The sequence below is a fragment of the Coregonus lavaretus genome, assembly GCF_964263955.1.
Source record: "Coregonus lavaretus genome assembly, chromosome: 5".
In the NCBI taxonomy this organism is placed as follows: domain Eukaryota; kingdom Metazoa; phylum Chordata; class Actinopteri; order Salmoniformes; family Salmonidae; genus Coregonus; species Coregonus lavaretus.
The window spans coordinates 56,365,849-56,391,458 of NC_139992.1; the positions used below are offsets into that span (position 1 = coordinate 56,365,849).

The 25,610-nt window shown below is 42.1% G+C and overlaps 1 protein-coding gene across 1 annotated transcript in view; it reads right to left on the reverse strand.

Annotated features, from left to right (window-relative positions):
- slc39a10 (solute carrier family 39 member 10) overlaps nucleotides 1-25,447 on the reverse strand; it is a 60,846-nt gene extending 35,399 nt beyond the window's left edge. The window contains exons 1-4 of the mRNA XM_084162235.1: nucleotides 25,361-25,447; nucleotides 8,171-8,252; nucleotides 7,432-7,460; nucleotides 133-1,392 (exon numbers count right to left, since the gene is read on the reverse strand). Of these exons, the coding sequence (XP_084018361.1) occupies nucleotides 133-1,392; nucleotides 7,432-7,434 (1,263 nt within the window). The 5' untranslated portion in view covers nucleotides 7,435-7,460; nucleotides 8,171-8,252; nucleotides 25,361-25,447. The remainder of the gene's footprint in view (nucleotides 1-132; nucleotides 1,393-7,431; nucleotides 7,461-8,170; nucleotides 8,253-25,360) is intronic.
- Between the last annotated feature and the right edge of the window lie 163 nt (nucleotides 25,448-25,610).

Below are 25,610 nucleotides of genomic sequence, written 5' to 3' on the forward strand. Positions count from 1 at the left end.
AAGGTTTATCACAAACAGTACCATCTACCATGTCATTACATTATAAATCCTTTACTACTCAGTTAAAGCAAATCCATTTACTATATATATACATTTTGTGTATTCAGCATACATCAAATAAATAAGCCCCACCTCCTCATGCCGGTGAGCCACGTCCTCTTGATGCCTGGGCATGGCTGGCACCGGTAACGTGGGGCTCACGTGGGGCTCACCTGCCGCCCTCTTCCCCCTAGGCACAGGACTAAGACTGTGACCATGCACGTGGTCGTGGTCATGTTCCTCACTATGGACATGATGGTCTTGGTTTCGGGCCCGGTGGCCTTTGGGTTTCCTTGGCCTCTTCGGCTTGGATTCTGGAGGTAGGGTAGGTGGGGCAGAGGGCTTGGCAATGGGGGCCTCTGAAGCCTCGGCCCCTGGTTGCTGCTCCTGGAGTGCCTGTGTGGGCTGTGCCGGGGCTGTGGGTGGCTGCTCTTGATGTGCTGGATGACTGTCTGTGTTTTCTGTGCTGTTTTGTGAGTGATGGGGATGTGTGTGGGGTTTGAGGTCATGGTCATGATCATGGTAGTGTTCATGATCATGGTCGTGATGAGGCTGAGTCTTGTTGCTGTGGACTTCATGGTTGAGTTGTTGGCTCTCATTGTGTTTGTGCTCTTTGTCTTGTTCGTGGTCATGATTGTGATCATGATCATGAGTGTGGTCATTTTCTTTTAACGGGCCGTGGTCATGTTTGTGGTCATGATCATCCAGCGGACCATCATCTACAGTGGGACTGGCACCGGTCACCAGTTGGTTGCAGGTGGAGTGAGTTGGCCCTGGCTCTGTGTGTGGGTGGTAGTGTGCGTGGGGCCTCCCCCGTGGATGCTGGTGTCTGTGCCCATGGTCATGCCCTAGCTCTTCGTGGGTGGGCGAGTGTGAGTGGAGCCCCTCCTGGACCTCCAGCAGGTCCAGGTGGGCAACGTGATCATGGCCCAGCTCCTCGTGCTCCAGGCCAACCACCTTCACCTCCCCTAGACCCAGGCTGAGCAGCAGGCTCTGGAAGCCATGGAAGTCCAGCTGGCCGCGCTGGCCGTAGCGCCGGAACAGTTGCTGGATGTAGAAGCGCTGCTCCAGCTCTAGCACCTCGCCGGGACTCTCCTTGTTCTGCGCATCTACTTCCCTGCCAGACCCTCCTCCACCCACGTAAGTAGCCTGGGAGATCTGCAGGTCGCTGTGGGCGTGCTCGTGACCATCATGTTCGCCAGCACCGCTATGGTCGCCTTGGTGATGGCCGTGGTGATGGTGCTGACTGTCACCGTGGCAGTGGCTGCACTGGTGGAACAGGAAGGTGAGCACACATAGGAAGCAGAACTTGGTGTGAGCGTGGACCCGCATCGTCTCCCCGTTATGACACCCCTGAAAAGGGGTAAAGAGAACACACACACACACACTCCTGTAAGAAACTTTGTTATGAGCCTAGTACTTGATGAAGTAGCTACCCAATTGATCTCATAATAACCAATCTGATTTAAAATAAAGACAGGACAAATGGGCTTTCATCTTATTGCAGCCTGAGCACAATAAGCTCACCACAGAGCTAGCTGGAGAAAGTGTGAGAAATATTTTTTTCTTCATGTTTTTCAGCCAGAGCCAGACATAGCATTCCAGTCAAATGATCTTCATAAGATCTCCAGAGAGGCCTGGGGGTAAGAGGGATAGGGGGGTGGGGGGGCGTACTGGAGGAGTTGAATAGGAATAACTAACTGCATAGACCAGGGTTAGGCAATGGGGATCGTTAGCAAGGGTACCCTTGCTTTGGTGCTAGAGACACAGACCTTAGTGCTGGGGAGAGACCCCAGACGTCAGACAAAAGTTGAATAAGCCAAACTACAGAGGGCATTGAAGCCCGTAGACCAGCAACCGAATTGAAGACACAGATTGAAAGCATATCCAACACTACCAAATCACTTATTTTTATTACATTTTCAAAACATTGGGAGTGGGCTGTGTCCTACGTCATTTATACAGCATTCATCTGATATACAACATACAGTGAGGGAAAAAAGTATTTGATCCCCTGCTGATTTTGTACGTTTGCCCACTGACAAAGACATGATCAGTCTACTTTTAAATGGTAGGTTTATTTGAACAGTGAGAGACAGAATACATTTTAAAAAATCCAGAAAAACGCATGTCGAAAATGTTATAAATTGATTTGCATTTTAATGAGGGAAATAAGTATTTGACCCCCTCTCAATCAGAAAGATTTCTGGCTCCAAGGTGTCTTGTCAATGATCTCAAGGCAGCTGGGACCATAGTCACCAAGAAAACAATTGGTAACACACTACGCAGTGAAGAACTGAAATCCTACAGCTCCCGCTAGGTCCCCCTGCTCAAGAAAGCACATATACAGGGCCGTCTGAAGTTTGCCAATGAACATCTGAATGATTCAGAGGAGAACTGGGTGAAAGTGTTGTGGTCAGATGAGACCAAAACCGAGCTCTTTGGCATCAACTCAACTCGCCATGTTTGGAGGAGGAGGAATGCTGCCTATGACCCCAAGAACACCATCCCCACCGTCAAACATGGAGGTGGAAACAAGGGGACAGGACAACTTCACCGCATCAAAGGGACGATGGATGGGGCCATGTTCCGTCAAATCTTGGGTGAGAACCTCCTTCCCTCAGCCAGGGCATTGAAAATGGGTCGTGGATGGGTATTCCAGCATGACAATGACCCAAAACACATGGCCAAGGCAACAAAGGAGTGGCTCAAGAAGAAGCACATTGAGGTCCTGGAGTGGCCTAGCCAGTCTCCAGACCTTAATCCCATAGAAAATCTGTGGAGGCAGCTGAAGGTTTGAGTTGTCAAACGTCAGCCTCGAAACCTTAATGACTTGGAGAAGATCTGCAAAGAGGAGTGGGACAAAATCCCTCCTGAGATGTGTGCAAACCTGGAGGCCAAGTACAAGAAACGTCTGACCTCTGTGATTGCCAACAAGGGTTTTGCCACCAAGTACTAAGTCATGTTTTGCAGAGGGGGTCAAATACTTATTTCCCTCATTAAAATGCAAATCAATTTATAACATTTTTGACATGCGTTTTTCTGGATTTTGTTGTTGCTATTCTGTCTCTCACTGTTCAAATACACCTACCATTAACATTATAGACTGATCATGTCTTTGTCAGTGGGCAAATGTACAAAATCAGCAGGGGATCAAATACTTTTTTCCCCTCACTGTATTGTGTAACCATACATTGTTTACGTTCTTGTCGTTTGTAAACCCTGGAGTAATACAACCTTACAATTTGGGTTATGGTAGAATTAGACAGTTTTGCTAATCTCATGAGGCATCTATAAATTATATTCTTCAAGAATCAATTGACCATTGAACAGATTGCTAGATCCCAGATTGCACCTTTAAGGACAGAGACTGACATAAAGAAGGCTAGAGACAGACTTATCATTCCATGTTCTGTAGATTCAGAGTATATTTAAAGATTGAGCCGAGACAAGACTAGGTTTAGCTTTGCAAAGAGGGCAAAATGTTGCATGTGACTAATATTTATATTATTGACATAATAGAACTTCTAATATAAACTTTACATGCTACCAGTACGGTTATTGACATAAGAAAAGTAGAAATGCGCAATTATTATCTCCAAGAGTAGTTCTTAGAAGTCTAAGCTGACATATGGAATCTTTTGAAGATGGTCATACCATGGATCATTTAGCTATTTGAGTTTGATTTTTAGGATCCCTTTAGGTACAGTGCCTTGCAAAAGTATTCATCCCCCTTGGCGTTTTTCATTTTGTTGCATTACAACCTGTAATTTAAATTGATTTTCATTTGGATTTCATGTAATACACAAAATAGACCAAATTGGTGAAGTGAAATGAAAAAAATAACTTGATTCAAAAAATAAATGACGGAAAACTGGTGCGTGCATATGTATTCACCCCCTTTGCTATGAAGCCCCTAAATAAGATCTGGTGCAACCAATTAACTTCAGAATTCACATAATTAGTTAAATAAAGTCCACCTGTGTGCAATCTAAGTGTCACATGATCTGTCACATGATCTCAGTATATATACACACACACAGCTGTTCCGAACGGCCCCAGAGTCTGCAAAACCACTAAGCAAGGGGCACCTCCAAGCAAGCGGCAACATGACGACCAAGGAGCTCTCCAAACAGGTCAGGGACAAAGTTGTGGAGAAGTACAGATCAGGGTTGGGTTATAAAAAAATATCCGAAACTTTGAACATCTCACGGAGCACCATTAAACCCATTATTAAAAAATGGAAAGAATATGGCACCACAAACCTGCCAAGAGAGGGCCGCCCACCAAAACTCACGGACCAGGCAAGGAGGGCATTAATCAAGGCAACAAAGATAACCCTGAAGGAGTGCAAAGCTCCACAGCGGAGATTGGAGTATATGTCCATAGGACCACTTTAAGCCGTACAGCTGGGCTTTACGGAAGTGGCCAGAAAAAAGCCATTGCTTAAAGAAAAAAATAAGCAAACACGTTTGGTGTTCGCCAAAAGGCATGTGGGAGACTCCCCAAACATATGGAAGAAGGTACTCTGGTCAGATGAGACAAAAATTTAGCTTTTTGGCCATCAAAGAAAACGCTATGTCTGGCGCAAACCCAACACCTCTCATCACCCCGAGAACACCATCCATGTTTTTCATCGGCAGGGACTGGGAAACTGGTCAGAATTGAAGGAATGATGGATGGCACTAAATACTGGGAAATTCTTGAGGGAAACCAGTTGCAGTCTTCCAGAGATGTGAGACTGGGACGAGGTTCACCTTCCAGCAGGACAATGACCCTAAGCATACTGCTAAAGCAACACACGAGTGGTTTAAGGGAAAACATTTAAATGTCTTGGAATGGCCTAGTCAAAGCCCAGACTTCAATCCAATTGAGATTCTGTGGTATGACTTAAAGATTGCTGTACACCAGCGGAACCCATCCAATTTGAAGGAGCTGGAGCAGTTTTGCCTTGAAGAATGGGCAAAAATCCCAGTGACTAGATGTGCCAAGCTTATAGAGACATACCAAGAGACTTGCAGCTGTAATTGCTGCAAAAGGTGGCTCTACAAAGTATTGACTTTGGGGGGGGGGGGGGGGGGGTGAATAGTTATGCACGCTCAAGTTCTGTTTTTTTTGTCTTATTTCTTGTTTGTTTCACAAGAAAAAATATTTTGCATCTTCAAAATGGTAGGCATGTTGTGTAAATCAAATGATACAAACCCCCCAAAAATCAATTTTAATTCCAGGTTGTAAAAAAATTGATATATTTTCTTAAACTGACAGATTTTGATGGGGATTTGTTTATTATGTTACTTAGATTGACGGACCAGTGCATCAATACATTTTTTTTTTTTTTTATATATATCAGTAACTGAGATTATGAAGACATGTTCTTTTTGCTATGATCTGGGTAGAGTACTGCATCATTATACAATTATTTATAAACATAATACACAAAGAAAGACTGTCTGGTACCCATGCTACATTACGTCAGGCTACTTTATTTTAATAATACTGATTAGGCCTACAGATAATCTTTGTGGTAGTAGTGATATGTCAGATCAACATGCGTATCTCTGCCAATTCTGATAACCTGGTACAGATCCCTAGTCTTCTCCCCAAGCAGTCGATAATGCTGCCAATACCAGAGCTAATCAATGACTAACTTCCTTATCCCAGACTTAGGATAAGGAGGTGCAAATACTAGTATGCATTAGCTTAGTGGTACCAAAGGGCTACTTTGATAATATGCATCTAATGTGTGATTCTTACAAATATAAAAAGTTTATCTGAGTGACTTCATACACTTGTGCAACACCAGCAATATACAGAAAATTATTTCAAGACATTGAAATAACGTATTGCCAAATGCAGCCTGTTGCACACTATATAACAATGTGACAATTAAAGTGGAAATGAACTGCAGAAAATGATGTCCAGTTAAATCAATGTGACACAATGTGATACTAACCTTTCCCATTCAAACAATCCAAGGAAAGCAGAGTAGGCTACTTACCACAGAGTGCCTTGCTTGCCCAAGTGATGTGTGAAATCAAGTTAAGGCTGATAAGTGTGTGACAGCGGTGCAGCTTTTCGGTTGCAAATGGCAAAGTGATTACAAGCCTACTCCACGGCTGCTTCCAACAATACACTGTTTATAAACATGAGTCTGGGCTGACCTATGAACCCACGTGGAGATAAAATAGGTTACAGTCTTGCCCTATCCTAAGAACACACCACTCTCAAACACAGCATGGTGTGTGTCTACTGAATACACTCTTTGTTGAGTGCTTGACAAAAAAAAAAAAAAAAGGGATGTTTCACAAAGTTTGAGATATTTGTGAACTACAATAACTAGTTAAGAATGGTCAGGCGCTGTATTGGGGAAAAATGTATGGCCTATATAAAATAAGTCATATCCGCACCTCTAATGCTCCTTATAACTTAATGGTTTATTGAGACATACACATAAGACAAATATGTTGATACCACTGGGCCCTCTAGAGTAAAATGTTTGCTCAATATTCATTGTGGACACTCAAAATATGAAATTATTTAATGTTTTAAAATCCCTGTCAAACGGTTTTTGTTTCATAAATGTGAGATATTTTGGCCTTGCAGCTGTTAATATCAGTTTGTTCGTTATATCCTTACTTTTCAGGGACCCCTGAAAGCTCCCTGAGGTCCCCCAGAGAGGTCTTAGACCCCCTGATTGAGAATCACAGTTTTACATCATTTGAAGCTATGAATGGTTTGTTTACAAAGTCAAACAACTAAAAAGTACCTATAGTTATTCTAAATTCATATACAGCATGTATTAGCCATATTATTGTATATGTATTGCATTAGTTGGTTTTGATACAGTTACGTCGATACAGTAGCCATGAAGCAATGTTACGAATGGATTGTCTTTTGTCACCATAGTGTGTCTACTTCTCCTCAGGTTTAGGGTAAGCTAATCATACATTTAAAAAAGAAGTGTGGTGGTTGGTTAAACATTCCAAAATGTTCTCAATGTCTCAAAATGTTAGTGTTTGTGTGATACAAACAAGAACATCTTAAAACAAAAATATTTTGGGGAGTGTCCTTTACACTAGAGGGTATACTAGCTAACTTGCCTAAATATTCTGAAATAACTTTTTATTTTTATTAAAAGCTTGAAATGGGTAGGACCTGATTGACTCAACAACCAAAACACACGTTTTGCCTTCTTAACGAACAAGAAAATCAATAGTTATTTCTTGTTGTTTATCAAAGTTAGCTGGCTAACTCATTGATCCTCCTTTGTAGTATACCCCGCTGGACACATTTGGGTGTGTGTGCGTGGTCTAAACACACAGGTAAAGCTTTTGGTTACAGTAGCTACTGTACTTGAACTTGTATAGCTGGGGGAACGGGTCATTAACTCACCATATCCAAGGGCGCCTTCTTCAATTCAACTGTGAATGAAAAGACCAATTCTCTGTTTAGTGTAAGCTCATACACCTTTGAACACACACACACACACACACACACACGTGGATAGGGTCACTCTACTCCGGAGACCCCTTAGGCTTAGTGTATTCTCAGGATTTAGTCAGGCTTGTGTGTTATGCACCACAACCAGTGTCTTTTGTTTTTTTTCAGGCGGCCAATGAAAAAGGTCAGCGAGTGATGTAACCAAACTACAACCAACTACAACCCAGCTCGTGAATTCACATGATGTTCTTCTTTTAAGTTATACCATTTTAACCGTAATTTACATAACAATGATTAGGCATTTTTGACTCGGCTAAACCTAGTCTGTCGTGACAGACAGCGGATTAGCGTCATTCAATGATTATGTTAGACAAATCGGGATTTCACAGAGGTGGCTGTTGGATTTTAACAGGAAAGGATTGTAAACACAGGTGGACTTTACTTAAGGAGATGGGCTGAGGACGGCCTTTGGCGGATGCTTTCAGAAGGGGGACAACTGTCCGCTTCCGTTCAGTACAGGTTTGAACACCTCAGCCCCCAGAGTCAAATCGAGTAAGTAGCCAGCGCACCAGAGATTTGGTTCTGGGTTCCAAGATAAGACTAAACCTAGCCCATCTTTGGTAGCAAGCAAATATCCTAGTTAACTAAATTAAACAAAATATGACTCAGGTTTTGGAAACGTTAAACTTACCGTAGTAATACTGCGCCGCCTTGGCCCCCAATCCTGATGTGATAGGGCCTTTTCCAGTTCTTCAGAAACACAAACTGTTGAGCTGAGGAGAGAAGCGTGACCATTAGTCCGTATTCTCAAAAAGTTCAACAATGACAACTGAAATGCAGGGTTTTGATAGATGTCAAATGGCTTATTTGATGTCCAGCAGGATTGGCCAAATCTCCTCCAGGAGAGCTTGGTATATGCAGGCTTTGCTCCAGTCCTACACTTACACACCTGATTCAGCTAATCAGTTTACAGAGGAGCAGCTGATCAGTAGACGCAAGCGTGTTAGAATAGCTTTCGGGTGAAATCCTGCAGGAGGATAGGCTAGTTTTCCAAGAGGAGAGTTGAACAGAGTTGGCAAACAGAATACGATGGGAAAGTTACCACCTTTTTCCTGCTTTACTTCCGTATACAGTCCCATACTGTTTAAATGGGCTCAAAGACAATATAATTAAATTATATAAAAACGTAGACAATTAAGATATAAATTATAAGTTAGAAAACTCTCATTTCAACTAGCTACACCTCCCGCAGCTTTGTTCGCGTACTGGATTACACGTCACACTCGAGTCGCTCGAGCTGAAGACTCACAGGACTGTAAGAAACCGCCAGATACAGGCCTTTTTATGTGTTTTACATTAGATTTCGCTGTTTTCTTTTACTGAACGCTTGCCAGCCAGTACTTTTTGAAAATAAAAAAGAAACAGCTGTTTTAGACTGGCAAGCTGTCAAAAGAAAGACATTATACAGCTGGTGAGAGTTGTAGTTAAAGTGTGTAGGCCTAGTTAAAATGAAACGGTTTTAACTTTCCGGCTTCATGCTTCCCCTTGGGTGACAAAAACGGGCATTTGGGGAGTAAATTAATCAGAAAACACGCATACAATTACGTATCTTAAAATGTCGGTTTTCATGAATTTGACGATGCACATTTTGAAGCTCATTCTAAGCCTTCAAAAGATGTATTCGGAAGTCATATTGCAGGGCCCTCATATACAGTGCATTCGGAAAGTATTCAGACCCCTTGACTTTGTCCACATTTTGTTACGTTACAGCCTTATTATGAAATTGATTAAATAAATAAAATCCTCATCAATCTACACACAATACCCAATAATGACTAAGTGAAAACAGGTTCGTTTTGTCATTATGTGCATGTCAGAGCAAAAACCAAGCCATGAGGTTGAAGGAATTGTCCGTAGAGCTCCGAGACAGGATTGTGTCAAGGCACAGATCTGGGGAAGGGTACCAAAACATTTCTGCAGCATTGAAGGTCCCCAAGAACACAGTGGCCTCCGTCATTCTTAAATGGAAGAAGTTTGGAACCACCAAAACTCTTCTTAGAGCTGGCCGCCCGGCCAAACTGAGCAATAGGAGAAGGGCCTTGGTCAGGGAGGTGACCAAGAACCCGATGGTCACTCTGACAGAGCTCCAGAGTTCCTCTGTGGAGATGAAATAGCTATTCCTATATGCTTAATTTAGATATTAATGTAACTTTAGTTGTTCTACAAACGTTGGGCTATATGTTAAGATGTTTAATACATTGTAAGGCTGCATGACTCGACCAAGGATGATTTGAAAAAGGTCGCTTGAAAGGCATGAGCTCTGCTTTGTTTTTTGCGCAGGCCGTACACTACACCAGTCACTCATTCACAATTTGACAAGCACTTGATAATGCCTAGAATTTCACGGCAGCATCCCCTTTGTGTGGCCGTAATGCACCCTAAAGAAATCCATGGCTTTTGCGACCAGTGGCCGTTGAGCACTTCTCCCTGAGTGCTGAGCGCTCCGAATCACTGCTCAGTGAAGACAGACACGTCGGGGACGCAACTGCGCGCGCCCTTATCCAATTCCGAGGAGCATATTGAAGATATTGGAAGAACTCTCCATATTTACTTTGTCAGCCAACAAGATGAGTACGCCTAATGAACAGCAAAAGCACTAGCCTATGTCAATCTACTATCCCCCATAGTACAAAAGTTGACCTACTCTATTCTGTACGAGAAATACATATTCCAAACATAGTCTGGGACAGTTGTGGGATGCAATAGATCCCAAATTAATACAACCACTAGCGTCAAAACTTTTTTTATGCAACGTGGCTGACGCAACAGATCAGAACATTTAGCTTAAAATGTTGATAAACTATTAGGCTATTTCTTCACATTATAAGTGCAGCAATGCACACATGGTAGTAGGCTATAAGAGCAAATGTTCCATTAGCAGAAAACACCATTATCAAAAGTGATCGCAAATGCAATTATGCATGTAAGGCTTTAATTATAAAAAGGTACATTTTTATGGTGAACATTATCTTTCCCAAACTTGAAACTCACCTGCTGTTTATGTATGCCAGTTAGGCGCTACACCCCTTGTAAAGTGGATTAATGTGCTTAATTTTAAGAAAGTTATTTGGCCACTTTAGTTGTGATACAAAGCTTATCAAAACATATAGGCATATGGCTAGGCTACATGAGGTGTGCGACTATGATTAGAAAAAGTCGCAAAAAAAAGCCATTGTTTCTTATTCTGGGCATCATTCACAAGTGATAATATAGTGATAGGCTAATATTGTCACCCATCAGACTATTCTTAATTTAAATCTTGTTTTTACATATAATAAATAATTTGTGTTAAATTAGTTTTGATTTAGAATGGACCATTATCATGCACCTGTATCGAAACGGGCAGCTAGAAAAAATAAATAGCGAATGGAGGACGATTTTCGCGTCGTTCATTTTCATGCCAGCCAGGTAGGCTATACTCCTGTTGTAAATAAAAGCAATGTGCTTAATATTAGGAAAGTTGAGAAATAAATATAGTAGGCCTAGCCTATAGAAAGCTGATGGGATCCTCCTCATTTCAGTAGAGGCCATCACTCGGTTTTCTCACGCAATTAAATAGCCTATTGAAATGTTGTGCAACATGAGCTCTCATGAAGTGTTTGATTAGATTTTCGATTACATTTGCATTGACGTCAGAGTGATTAGAGGGACAATAGAGTGCTGAGTACCAGGCAGGTAGCAAGTTTGGTAGGCTACTAATGACCAGCAGAAGCATCAGAGCTTGGTGAAACCTAATTCCCGTGACTAAAAGGTCACGTGGAATTTGACTGCCTTCATGACTTGTGACCGCCGGTGTGGCGGTAATAGGGTCACCGCAACAGTCCTACTCCTCAGTAAAAGGCACATGACAGCCCGCTTGGAGTTTGCCAAAAGGAACCTAAAGGAATCAGACCATGAGAAAAAAGATTCTCTGGTCTGATGAAACCAAGATTGAACTCTTTGGCCTGAATGCCAAGCGTCACGTCTGGAGGAAACCTGGCACCATCCCTACGGTGAAGCATGGTGGTGGCAGCATCATGCTGGGAGGGATGTTTTTCAGCAGCAGGGACTCTGAGACTAGTCAGGATTGAGGGAAAGATGAACGGAGCAAAGTACAGAGAGATCCTTGAAGAAAACCTGCTCCAGAGAGCTCAGGACCTCAGACTGGGGCAAAGGTTCACCTTCCAACAGGACAACGACCCTAAGCACACAGCCAAGACAACGCAGGAGTGGCTTCGGGACAAGTCTCTGAATGTCCATGAGTGGCCCAGCCAGAGCCCGGACTTGAACCCAATCGAACATCTCTGGAGAGACCTGAAAATAGCTGTGCAGTGACGCTCCCCATCCAACCTGACAGAGTTTGACAGGATCTGCAGAGAAGAATGGGAGAACCTCCCCAAATACAGGTGTGCCAAGCTTGTAGCATCATACCCAAGAAGACTTGAGGCTGTAATCGCTTCCAAAGGTGCTTCAACAAAGTACTGAGTAAAGGGTCTGAATACTTATGTAAATGTCATATTTCATATTTTGTGTTTTATAAAGTTGCAGAAATTCCTAAAAACCAGTTTTTGCTTTGTCATTATGCGGTATTGTGTGTAGCTTGATGAGGGGGAAAAACAATTTAATCAATTTTAGAACAAGGCTGTAATGTAACAAAATGTGGAAAAAGTCAAGGGGTCTGAATACTTTCCGTACATTTTACACAAAGCATCAGACGTCCATATTCAAAGAACTAGCAGTTAATTATCTAATGGTTATGCACAACCACCTAAATGTTTGTGCATAACCTCACAGGCGTTGACTTATACACGACCTAGGCTTAAACGAGATGGTCCAAGAAGTAGCAGTCCAGTGAAAATTAGCAGAGGGCCTGGCAGAAGCAGCGGTGCATTCCTGGTGTGCAGACAGTCAAGGCTCTTTCTCTATCGCTCAACTTTAGACACGAGGTGGTGGGAGAGGAGACAGGAGCCCTTAAGCCGCGTCATATGACTCTCACACGGCTACAGCTTCCTCCTCAACTCCGTCTCTGAGCTGTGTGTGTGTGTCGAATCAAATTGTCACATGCTTCGTAAAAAATAAATAATTGGTGTAGACTTACAGTGAAATGCTTACTTACGGGCCCTTCCCACCAATGCAGAAAAAAAAGAGAACTAGAAAAATAATAACATGAGGAATAAATACACAATGAGTAACAATAACTTGGCTATATACACGGGGTACCAGAACAGAGTCGATGTGCAGGGGTACGAGGTAATTGAGGTAGATATGTACATATAAGTAGGGATAAAGTGACTAGGCAACAGGATAGATAAACAGTAGCAGCGGCATATGTGAGGAGTCAAAAGAGTTGGTGCAAAAAGGGTCAATGAAGATAGTTAAATAGTTAACCAATAGCTACCTGGACTAACTATTTAGCAGTCTTATGGCTTGGGTGTAGAAGCTGTGCAGGGTCCTGTTGGTTCCAGACTTGCTGCACTACCCTTGCGGTCAGATCCAAGCAGTTGCCATACCAAGTGGTGATGCAGCCAGTCAAGATGCTCTCAATGGTGCAGCTGTATAACTTTGAGGATCTAAGGCCCCATGCTGAATCTTTTCAGACTCCTGATGGAGAAAAGGCGTTGTTGTGCCTTCTTCACGACTGTGCAGACCATGATAATTCCTTAGCGATGTGGACACCGAAGAAGTTGAAGCGCTTGACCCGCTCCACGGTGTGTGTTTGCGTGTATGAAACATGTCCAGGTCCATTGTGTGACTTTGTGCTGCTGCTGCTACTACTACTACGCATATTCACAATTTCCATTTCACTAATTTCCACTTTGGCAGATTGCATATCATGTCAAACGGAATTCAACGTAGACCACAATAATAGAAAACACACTAATATAAAAGTAGAGACTATAAGAAATGTTTGGTGTTAATTAGGCTACTTTCCTACTGTATATCTGACTGGTTTGTGAGTGACTTTTCAGACCAGAAAGGACAACTAAACTGGTACAGTAGTGGTACTATTCAAACACAATGTCTTACTGTTCATATAACTACCTCCGCCTAGGTAAAGGTTGCAGTTATCTAGAAAAGATCAAGCTCGGGCAGAGAGAGAGCGGGGCAGGTGCCTGATACCACATGGACCCTACACACACACAAACCAGATGGTCTGTGTTGGCACAGTGAGGATATGGTATATGGACTGTAAAACTCAAGGGTCTAAAATGCATGTTATTTGTCTTCTTTTGCCAACTGGACCCTTATAAGACCCAGTTAAACCCAGGTTAGAAACAGTGAGGTGTGTGTGCACAGGCACACTGCAAAGGTGAGGGTGCTGTGAATGGGAAAACCAACTGTGGACATGGATAAGCAATCAAACAAAATACCTGTTGACGTTTTCCTATTAGAATTAGGCTAGTTTCCAATCAAAGTTGTAGGTAGGCGGCAGGTAGCTTAGTGGGTAAGAGCGTTGTGCCAGTAACCGAAAGGTCGCTGGTTCTAATCCCCGAGCCGACTAGGTGAAAAATCTGTCGATGTGCCCTTAAGCAAGGCACTTAACCCTAATTGCTCATGTAAGTCGCTCTGGATAAGAGCGTCTGCTAGATGACTAAAATGTAAATGTAGGCCTAATTCTGAAGAGTTTAGCATTAGCCCTGTTCTGTGACCACTTACGGCCTACTACTAACATTTCATTGTATAAGGGTGTTTCCAAAATGGTCAACTTATGTGAAGAAAAAAAAACACTTTTCAACAAGAGCAAGACTTGAGGACCGCGTTGGTGAGTGCAATTTGGTAGTGCTAAATGTATGATGTTCCAAGGGTTGCAAAGCTACCAGATTCAGTAATTTTAGTAATGAACATTTAATCTATGGCAATCTATTGTACATTTGGTAATTTTACTTGAACAACTTTAAAACAATGTTTTCATACAGTGCATTCGGAAAGAATTCAGACTTGACTTTTTCCACTTTGTTACGTTACAGCCTTATTCTAAAATTGATTAAAATGTTGTTGTTTTTTGATCAATCTAAACACAATACCGCATAATGATAAAGCAAAAACCGTTTATTTAAAATTGGAATTTTATTTTATAACGGAAATATCACATTTACATAAGTATTCAGACCCTTTACTCAGTGCTTTGTTGAAGCACCATTGGCAGCGATTACAGCCTCAAGTCTTATTAGGTATTAAGCTACAAGCTTGGCACACCTGTATTTGGGGAGTTTCTCCCATTCTTCTCTGCAGATTCTCTCAAGCGCTCTCAGGTTGGATGGGGAGAGTCACTGCACAGCTATTTTCAGGTCTCTCCAGAGATGTTCTATCAGGTTCAAGTCCGGGCTCAGGCTGGGCCACTCAAGGACATTCAGAGACTTGACCCGAAGCCACTCCTGTGTTGTCTTGGGTGTGTGCTTAGGATTGTTGTCCTGTTGGAAGGTAAACCTTCACCCCAGTCTGAGGTCCTGAGCAGGTTTTCATCAAGGATCTCTCTGTACTTTGCTCCGTTCATCTTTCCCTCGATCCTGACTAGTCTCCCAATCCCTGCCGCTGAAAAACATCCCCACAGCATGATGCTGCCACCACCGTGCTTCACCGTAGGGATGGTGCCAGGTTTCCTCCAAATGTGGCGGTTGGCATTCAGGCCAAAGAGTTTCATCTTGGTTTCATCAGACCAGATAATCTTTTTTCTCATGGTCTGAGAGTCCTTTAAGTGCTTTTTGGCTAACTCCAAGCGGGCTGTCATGCGTCTTTTACTGGCTTCCGTCCAGCCACTCTACCATAAAGACCTGATTGGTGTAGTGCTGCGGAGATGGTTGTCTTTCTGGAAGATTCTCCTATCTCCACAGAGGAACTCTGGAGCTCTGACAGAGTGACCATCGAGTTCTTGATCACCTCCCTGACCAAGGCCCTTCTCACCCGATTGCTCAGTTTGGCCGGGCAGCCAGCTCTAGGAAGAGTCTTGGTGGTTCCAAACTTCTTCCATTTAAGAATAATGGAGGCCACGGTGTTCTTAGGGACCTTCAACACTGCAGACATTTTTTGGTTCCCTTCCTCATATCTGTGCCTCGACACAATCCTGTCTCGGAGCTCTACTGACAATTCATTTGACCTCATGGCTTGGTTGTTGCTCTGACATGCACTGTCAACTGTGGGACCTTACATAAACAGGTGTGTGCCTTTTCAAATCATGTCCAATCAATTGAATTTACCACAGGTGGACTCCAAGTTGTAGAAACATCTCAAGGATGATCAATGGAAACAGGATGCACCTGAGCTCAATGTCAAGTCTCATAGCAAAGGGTCTGAATACTTATGTAAATAAGGGATTTCTGTTTATAATTTTGTATAACTTTCAAAAAACATTTTTTCGCTTTGTCATTATGGGGTATTGTGTGTAGATTGCTGAGGATTGATTGATTTAATAAATTTTATAATATGGCTGTAACGTAACAAAATGTGGAGAAAGTCAATGGGTCTGAATACTTTCCGAATGCATAGTAAACATGTCCATGAGTTTCTAGCACCTCTTCCAACTTTTGAATTTTTCACAACTGCCACCAGTTTGGCGCCAAAACATTAATCCAAAACATTGACATCGTAAACTAAATTAGCGTAAAAAATATTTAATGCTGAAAGCCTTATAATAAACACCAATGGTATTCATAAGTTGATGGTATATAGTTACGATAATGTTTTACAGCTTTGTCATTAAATTATTTATTTAAAAATAATCTTATTTTATATATGATAAGGCCACACAGAGAGCCAGAGATAATTAGAAATACTAGTTATCTTGTGATCATTTGTTTGTTTTTTACATTCTGGTAGTTTACTAGCAAACTTCAAAAGTTACGAGTAACATACCGTCCCTTTGCAACCCTAGTTGTGCTGATTTTTAAACTCTTTGTAAACAAACAGTGTATACTGGAGATGCAACATCAATTTGTTCAACATTGGCTTGTTCACTTGTCAATTACAGTTGGTCACATGGACAGCAAGTTCACTCACTCAGGCTAGTGCACAGTACTGCACGTCCCATCACAAACCAATCCATCCATTCTGTTAGCAACAATAAATCTGACATGCTGCTAGCTAGTGCACACTTCCTTCACAAACCTATCAAACTGCTCAGTTAGATACACGTCAAAAGTCCATCAAGCAAGACAAACAAATGATGTTGACCAGGACTATTCATGAACTTCATGAATGGTGTAACCAAACTGTTTCCATCTGAACGGTGAAATTAGCATCATCATAAAGCAAATAGATTCAAGAGGCCGAAATTAAGCCACTGCTTCTCCTGAACTCTTCGCCTAAATCACAAAAAAGTATTCAGAAGTCTTGTATTAGCACTGGCAAGGTCAGGTCTTCAGCCTCTGAACCATTCAACTTCCCAAAACCTGGGCTTTGTAGGCTTTATCCACGGATCCAAAGAAGCAGTGGATGGACTCAGCCTCCTAGCGTGAGTCCCACCGTAAGCAGGTGCAGATCAGCATGAGATCTTTAAAACTGAACGCAGGTGTGATGCTGACGCACTACAGACCGGGAACGAATTAACCGCAGGATGAGATGGCCGGACCGAGGCTACGCCTGCAACCAGGTAAACACTATTATCAGCAAACAAGGCCAAAACAGGGATGGCAGACAAACCCAAACAGCACTTTGGGAGGGCTCAAAAGGTACAGCTTACCTTTATCTCAAGACCTAGAGGGACGAAACCAAGAATACACACCCAATGCTCTTCTGGGTTACTATTGGACCTGGTTGGCTGTTTTAAAGTCTTTAAATCAGTTGACTTAGGCTAACTCGTTTGTGTGTGGGGCGTGGTGTACAAAGGGAGGGGACATAATGTGTGCATACTTGTGTATGTCTTGGAGCTGGGATCAGAGTTAATCAGCCACTGAACCTGCCATTTTCTGGAAGGGGTGGGGGTCCAGACGATTTATGTGTGTGTGCGTGCATACAGACTGAGCATGAAGCCAGAGTCTGGTGAGTTACGCAAGAGAGCCTCTCGGTGTGGGCATCACAATCGTGAGGCAACATCCTGTGACATCAAAAGGAGAGTGAGAGAGAGGAGAAAGAGAACCAGATGATATCATGAGTAGGGCTGTGACAGTAATTGAATAACCGTGGTTGGTTATGGATGAAGACAGTCATGAAAATAAAATAACTGTCAAAACTGTTTAAATAGGCCTACATTCATTTTAGGATAAAAAAAAAAAAAATGTGTATCAACTTTATTTTCATGTAGATAAACTTGACCTAATGGCGGGAGTGTTCACTAATGATAAGCAATTGTTTTGCTAACTTTGTCTATTAAACTTTCTACATCTCTTCTTTCCAACTTTCCTTTGATGCTCTTAATTTTTTACAGAGCTGTATACACACAAATACACACACTACCAGTCAAAAGTTTGGGCACACCTACTCATTCAAGGGTTTTTCTTTATTTTTACTATTTTCTACATTGTAGAATAATAGTGAAGACATCAAAACTATGAAATAACACATATGGAATCATGTAGTAACCAAAAAAGTGTTAAACAAATCAAAATATATTTTATATTTGAGATTCTTCAAATAGCCACCCTTTGCATTGATGAGAGCTTTCCACACTCTTGGCATTCTCTCAACCAGCTTCATGAGGTAGTCACCAGGAATGCATTTCAATTAACAGGTGTGCCTTCTTAAAAGTTAATTTGTGGAATTGCTTTCCTTCTTAATGCGTTTGAGCCAATCAGTTGTGTTGTCACAAGGTGTGTGTGTGTGTGTGAAGGTGTGTGTGTGTGTGTGTGGGGGGGGTATAGAAAAGATAGCCATATTTGGTAGAAGACCAAGTCCATATTATGGCAAGAACATCTCAAATAAGCACAGAGAAATGACAGTCCATCAATACTTTAAGACATGAAGGTCAGTCAATACGGAAAATGTCAAGAACTTTCAAAGTTTCTTGAAGTGCAGTCGCAAAAACCATCAAGCGCTATGATGAAACTGGCTCTCATGAGGACCACCACAGGAATGGAAGATCCAGAGTTACCTCTGCTGCAGAGGATAATTTCATTAGAGTTACCACCCTCAAAAATTGCAGCCCAAATAAATTCTTCACAGAGTTCAAGTCACAGACACATCTCAACATCAACTGTTCAGAGGGGACTGTGTGAATTAAAAGAAACCACTACTAAAGGACACCAATAATAAGAAGAGACCTGCTTGGGCCAAGAAACATGAGGAATGGACGTTAGACCGGTGGAAATGTGTCCTTTGGTCTGGAGTCCATATTGGAGATTTATGGTTCCAAACGCTGTGTCTTTGTGAGACGCGGTGTGGGTGAACGGATGATCTCCGCATGTGTATTTCCCACCGTAAAGCATGGAGGAGGAGGTGTTATGGTGTGGAGGTGCTTTGCTGGTGACACTGTCTGTGATTTATTTAGAATTCAAAGCACACTTTACCAGCATGGCTACCACACCATTCTGCAGCGATACGCCACCCCATCTGGTTTGGGCTTAGTGGGACTATCATTTGTTTTTCAACAGGACAATGACCCAACACACCTCCAAGGTGTGTAAGGGCTATTGTACCAAGAAGGAGAGTGATGGAGTGCTGCATCAGATGACCTGGCCTCCACAATCCCCCGACCTCAACCCAATTGAGATGGTTTGGGATGAGTCGGACAGCAGAGTGAAGGAAAAGCAGCCAACAAGTGCTAAGCATATGTGGGAACTCCTTCAAGACTGTTGGAAAAGCATTCCAGGTGAAGCTGGTAGAGAGAATGCCACGAGTGTGCAAAGCTGTCATCAAGGCAAAGGGTGGCTATTTGAAGAATCTCAAATATAAAATATATTTTGGTGTGTTTAACACTTTTTTGGTTAGTACGTGATTCCATATGTGTTGTTTCATAGTTTATGTCTTCACTATTATTCTACAATGTAGAAAATAGTAAAAAATAAAGAAAAACCCTTGAATGAGGAGGTGTGTCCAAACTTTTGACTGGTACTGTATATATGCAGAAAACAGGATCTATGTATATATATATAAAAAAAAAGATATGCAGAAAAGCCAACAGACTAGGTAGGCATATTTCTTTACTTTGACTCCGTTAATGTTGTGGTACTACGAAAATGCTACAGATCCTCTCCAACCTGGCATTTCTTAATTTGTTTATTAATATTTATAAGTAATAACCTGAATAATAATAATAATAATGAAATGCCATGATAATAACACAGTGTAGTGCCTTGTTTCAAACAGGTTTTTATGAAGAAGGATCTCCATGTAAACAAGTGTACAAACTGAATTGTGACCCCCCTGAATGGTTAGGTCAGTGACTGTGTACATTAGCTTAACGTAACCTCAAATTCCAAGACCGTCACAGCCCTAATCATGAGACATCACCGTAGGGTCATAGGAGATGTGGGAGACAGACTGACCACCTAAACAGGGAATTGAAAAAAGGGTGGGAAATGCCTAACTGAGCACGAGAACGAGTCATAATCAAAGCGGGATGGGGGGGTAGAGGTGAGCTGCTAATCTGGGGGGATTTCAATGGCCTGTCTGGACAATTTCCACAGCAGTCTGTGATTCTTTAGAGGTGATATATTGAAGAAACTGAGATTTTTGCACACACCCAAAAATGCACTCACTGGGGCCATCTTATGAGCAAAGAGTCAGTCAGGCTCATGTCTAAGGCCGAGTCCAGGGATATGGAGTTTCTATTGCCGTCTGGTTTGCCGGCTCTTGCTGCTGGTGACTCTCAGATCCACCTCTACGCAGACGACACCATTTTGTATACATCTGGCCCTTCATTGGACACTGTGTTAACAAACCTCCAAAATGAGCTTCAATGCCATACAACAATCCTTCAGTAGCCTCCAACTGCTCTTAAACACTAGTAAAACTAAATGCATGCTTTTCAATCGAACGCTGCTGGCACCCGCCCACCCGACTAGAATCACCACTCTTGACGGGTCTGACCTAGAGTATGTGGACAACTACAAATACCTAGGTGTCTGGTTAGACTGTAAACTCAACTTCCAGACTCACATAAAGAATCTCCAATCCAAAGTTAAATCTAGAATCGGCTTCCTATTTCGCAACAAAGCCTCCTTCACTCATGCTGCCAAACATGCCCTCGTAAAACTGACTATCCTACCGATCCTTGACTTCGGCGATGTCATTTACAAAATAGCCTCCAACACTCTACTCAGCAAATTGGATGTAGTCTATCACAGTGCCATCCGTTTTGTCTCCAAAGCCCCATACACTACCCACCACTGTGACCTGTACGCTCTTGTTGGCTGGTCCTCACTACATGTTCGTCGTCAAACCCACTGGCTCCAGGCCATCTATAAATCACTGTTAGGCAAATCCCCGCCTTATCTTAGCTCATTGGTCACCATAGCAGCACCCACCCGTAGACTGCGCTCCAGCAGGTATATCTCACTGGTCATTCCCAAAGCCAAAAACCTCCTTTGGCCGCCATTCCTTCCAGTTCTCTGCTGCCAATGACTGGAACGAATTGCAAAAATCTCTGAAGCTGGAGACTCTTATCTCCCTCAATAACTTTAAGCATCAGTTGTCAGAGCACCTTACCGATCACTGCACCTGTACACAGCCCATCTGAAATTAGCCCACCCAACTACCTCATCCCTATATTGTTATTTATTTTGCTCTTTTGCACCCCAGTATCTCTATTTGCACATAATCTCTTGCACATCTAGCATTCCAGTGTTAATACTATTGTAATTATTTTGCACTATAGCCTATTTATTGCCTTACCTCCATAACTTGCTACATTTGCACACACTGTATATATATTTTCTGCTGTATTTTTGACTTTATGTTTTTTACCCCATATGTAACTCTGTGTTGTTTTTATTGCACTGCTTTGCTTTATCTTGGCCAGGTCGCAGTTGTAAATGAGAACCTGTTCTCAACTGGCTTACCTGGTTAAATAAAGGTGAAATAAAATAAAATAAAATGGCATACTGTGAACCTTAGTGGAACATATTTGTGGTTACAGGAAGCTTGGACTGCTTACTCATGTCCTGTTTACAATTCCGGCTAAGACTCATTCTCAAAGTTGATCTTTAGAATGATGTGCAGTTTCGCATGGGTGTACTTTTATCCATAGAACACATTCTGAAATTAGACTCAACAGGCACACACAAATATACTGGCCCAATATGATATCCACACTACGCAGGCGACACGTACAGATATTTCCCCCTATTCAATCCCTCAGACATACTAAATGAGGAAGGCAGTTCTGTTGTAGCAATGATTAACATTGGAGCTTCTGCTTGTACATTTTACAATACTTTGTCCAGCAGCACCAGATTTGCAGTGTTACAGAGTAGCCTTAGTCAGAGTTTAATTACTGTAAAATGGAACCCTACATCACTTCTGCCCTTAATTATTCTGCATCTAGTTACCAGGCCGGTCGGTGTACGTGTGTGTGCGCAACTGGTGTAGGCAATTAACATTCAGCCGTGTGAAGCACAATACAGACACTGCAAAAAATGCAAGTTATGAAAGACATTACATATAAAAATAATAGATATATTTTATATAGCGCTAGATTAAAAGTTGCTATTAAAAGCAAAAACATAGGCCTACACCTCACCTGATCATTACATAGGCCTAAGCGTCTCATTACTGTACTACATTGTGGGATTTACAAATCCACACAAAATCGTGTGGAGTTTTAAGAAAATATGTATTTTACGCAACCATTAAGCATGGACCCTCCATGTACAGTGCAGGGCAAGCACGTCACATGCTTAGGATGACCCTGGGGCGCTATCGCCACCCGGCCGGGTAGCGTTCAGTATGCATGAAATGTGAATGCTATTTGAAACAGAAAATGACCATTCTCGTTCAACAATTTAATGCAGTAATTGTTTCAGAGCGTTTTCTAAGTTTTAGGGCAAATGAACAGAACATTCTGGGTGCCTTATGTATGAAAATGTATTAGTCAGTAGCATCAATACCAGATCAAATATGTTCACATTCACAAATAACCCCACAGAGATGCCTCCGGAGTAGGGTTGCAAAACTAACAGAATTTTCCATAATGCATAGTTTCTTGGGAGTTACTGTAGGCTTATCGGCTTCTCAGGTTTAAGACTTCATAAGACATTCCTTCAAACAACTCAAAGTTCAGCATAACGGCTTGCATGGAAATGTCACTACATCTATATGGTAGCCTAATACCTTTGGGTCAGGTTGCCTCCTTATGTAGATAATGGTAATGCACTTAGGGCTTTGCTTTTAAAGGCTCAGTGCAGTCAAAAACATGATTTACTTGTGTTCTATATACACTGAGTGTACAAAACATTAGAAATACCTTCCTAATATTGAGTTGCAACCCCTTTTGCCCTCAGAACAGTCTCAATGCGTCAGGGCATGGACTCTACAAGGTGTCAAAAGCCTTCCACAAGGATGCAGGCCCATGTTTACTCCAATGCTTCCCACATTTGAGTCAAGTTGGCTGGATGTCCTTTGGGTGGTGGACCATTCTTGATACACATGGGAAACTGTTGAAAGTGAAAACCCCAGCAGCATTGCAGTTCTTGACACAAACCGGTGTGCCTGGCACCTACTATCATACCCTGTTCAAAGGCACTAAAATATTTTGTCTTGCCCATTCACACTTGGAATGTCACACGTCTCAATTGTCTCAACGCTTACAAATCCTTCCTTAACCTGTCTCCTACCCTTCAGCTACACTGATTGAAGTGGATTTAACAGGTGACGCAAATGAGGGATCATAGCTTTCACCTGGTCAGTCCATGTCGTGGAAAGAGCAGGTGTTCCTAATGTTTTATACACTCAGTGTACATTTACACACTATGAGGTTGGAAAAATACAGTGAAATTGTGAAAATGGCGATGATAATGCCCTTCAGTGTAAGCACTGTTTGAAAAGACTGCCTGAAATTTCTGCCCGTTTTTGCCTTCCATTGTGATGTCGCCATGCAGTAAATTAGTTAATAGACCAATAAGAGAGTTCCAAACCTCTTCGCCAATAACAGCTAATTTTCAGTTTACCCCACCCCACACAAACCACTCCGACAGTCCTAGCAAAAATCTTGTTTGAGAAATTGCTCATTGCTGAGAAGCTGTTTTTTTATGACCATTTAAATAGAAAACAATCACAGTAACATCCTTAATTGCTAACCAGAAATTATTTGATATTGAGATAAAACCATCTTCAGTTAAATGTGGGGTATTGGAGCATGACCTTGTAACACACTAAAATAGCCTGTGACTAGCCCAGTGGTTCAACTTCAGAACACATTAATAAACATGACCTGTGGAATGAACGTGGGATTTTTACTTGAGCACCAGTGCAGCAAGAAAGAAAATCAATCAGATAATACATTGAATGGCACAGATGATTACAGCTCTATTGTGGTTTCAAATTCAGTGCACTGGAGCGTGCATCATGAGCAAAGTAATTTGTATAATTTTTACTTAGCCTGTGAGAACCATTAGCACAGGCAAGTATGATTAGGCTTGTGGTAGCACCTTTACAATGCAGAAAACCACTCATATCTAGACCTTTCCGTTCAAAAGTAAGACCTATTTTACATGCACTACATGTTTATCTTTCTATCGGAGATTTGCACCTTTAGCTCAACAGTCGTAAAGGGGTACACACATATTAACCATCATGAGTAAGGAACTGAAAATAGTTTAAACCCTACTTAACCTATGAAAAATGTTTGTCACCGAAAATAGATGATTCGCAGTATGGATTAAATAGAGCTAATTGCCACTAACTAAATTAGGAAAAGTTTTTGTGCAACAATTTATCCCATCGTTGTGCCACGGTTCAAAAAAGGTTGGGAGCCACTGCAGCGGTCTAGACGCAAGTCAAACATTGATTCAGTGCATGTCTACCAGGCCCAATACTTATCTGCAGTTATAGTTCGTCGACACTATTTTTAAATTTCTCACCAAGTTAGTTACATTTTATAAAATAGGCTGCCGTAAACCAGCCAAATAGAGCTAGAGCGCATTGCTGATACATAATTACTGCATCATAACACAGGCTTATGGCGCACTAGCCTAGCTAGCTACTTTGACATGGACTGATTTAACGTTACCTACCCACAAATTATTCAACGATTTGATTTCAGCGAAATGGTATCATTCAGAGCCGCACACATGGTGTGCATAACGTTATTAGGCAAGCCACCAACGTAGGTTACTAGCTAACGTTACCACCTACGTTAATTGACGTTTTGGTTTCTCGGCATCCCGTCGTAGGTCGGTGAAAGTTTGAAACGTAATTTGTGGTGGTTAGTTAACTAGTTGCGTTAGGTAGCGTTAAAATTCCAATTTGAACCAGTTAGGCCGGAAAAAAAATAGCTAGGTAACGTTAGCCATGGTGCACCACGCGTAGTCTCGTCCCTACTGCAATGGCTGCATGCAACACAGCGTGCCCAAGTTAGCTTGCTGTTAAAATATTTTTACAAGACGTAGCCACCTACTTTCACAATAGGTGCCTACTCGTACCGTAGTGGTACCGGGTAAATGAATGCACCTGGCTGACAACGTAGACTAGCTAGCAAGCTAGCCATTTTAGTTTCAAGACGTCAAAACACCACAGTCGGCAAGATTCCAAATAGCTAACTAGCTAGCAGACAACGCACAAGACATTTGCTAGCTAACGTTAGCCGATTAAACAAAGCTGGGCGTTTAATACGTCTGCTACGTTATTTAATTTAAAAGCAATGAATGTAGCTAGCCAACTAGCTACATCTGCATGTTGTAGCAAATTCTGCCCGGTTCCATGTTGTGGGAGTGAAAGAAAACAAATGTTTTTTTTTTTTTTTTTATATAGTTACCTCACTCGAGGGCCGTGTGCATCTCCTCTCAGCTCCGTACCCAAAAAAAAAGCAACCCGTTCACTGAGCAGCGACGCACAAACGGCCAAGGGGGCAGGCTTCCAATCTGGAAGCACGCTAGCCACTGCGCTCAGAGGGCATTTTCGGTACTGCGGTTTAGCTGAAGTAATGCCAAGAAAGACAATTCTTATAGACCGCCCGATAGAGAACTCATATTTTATTATTCCAAATAAGACACTTCAGTCATCAA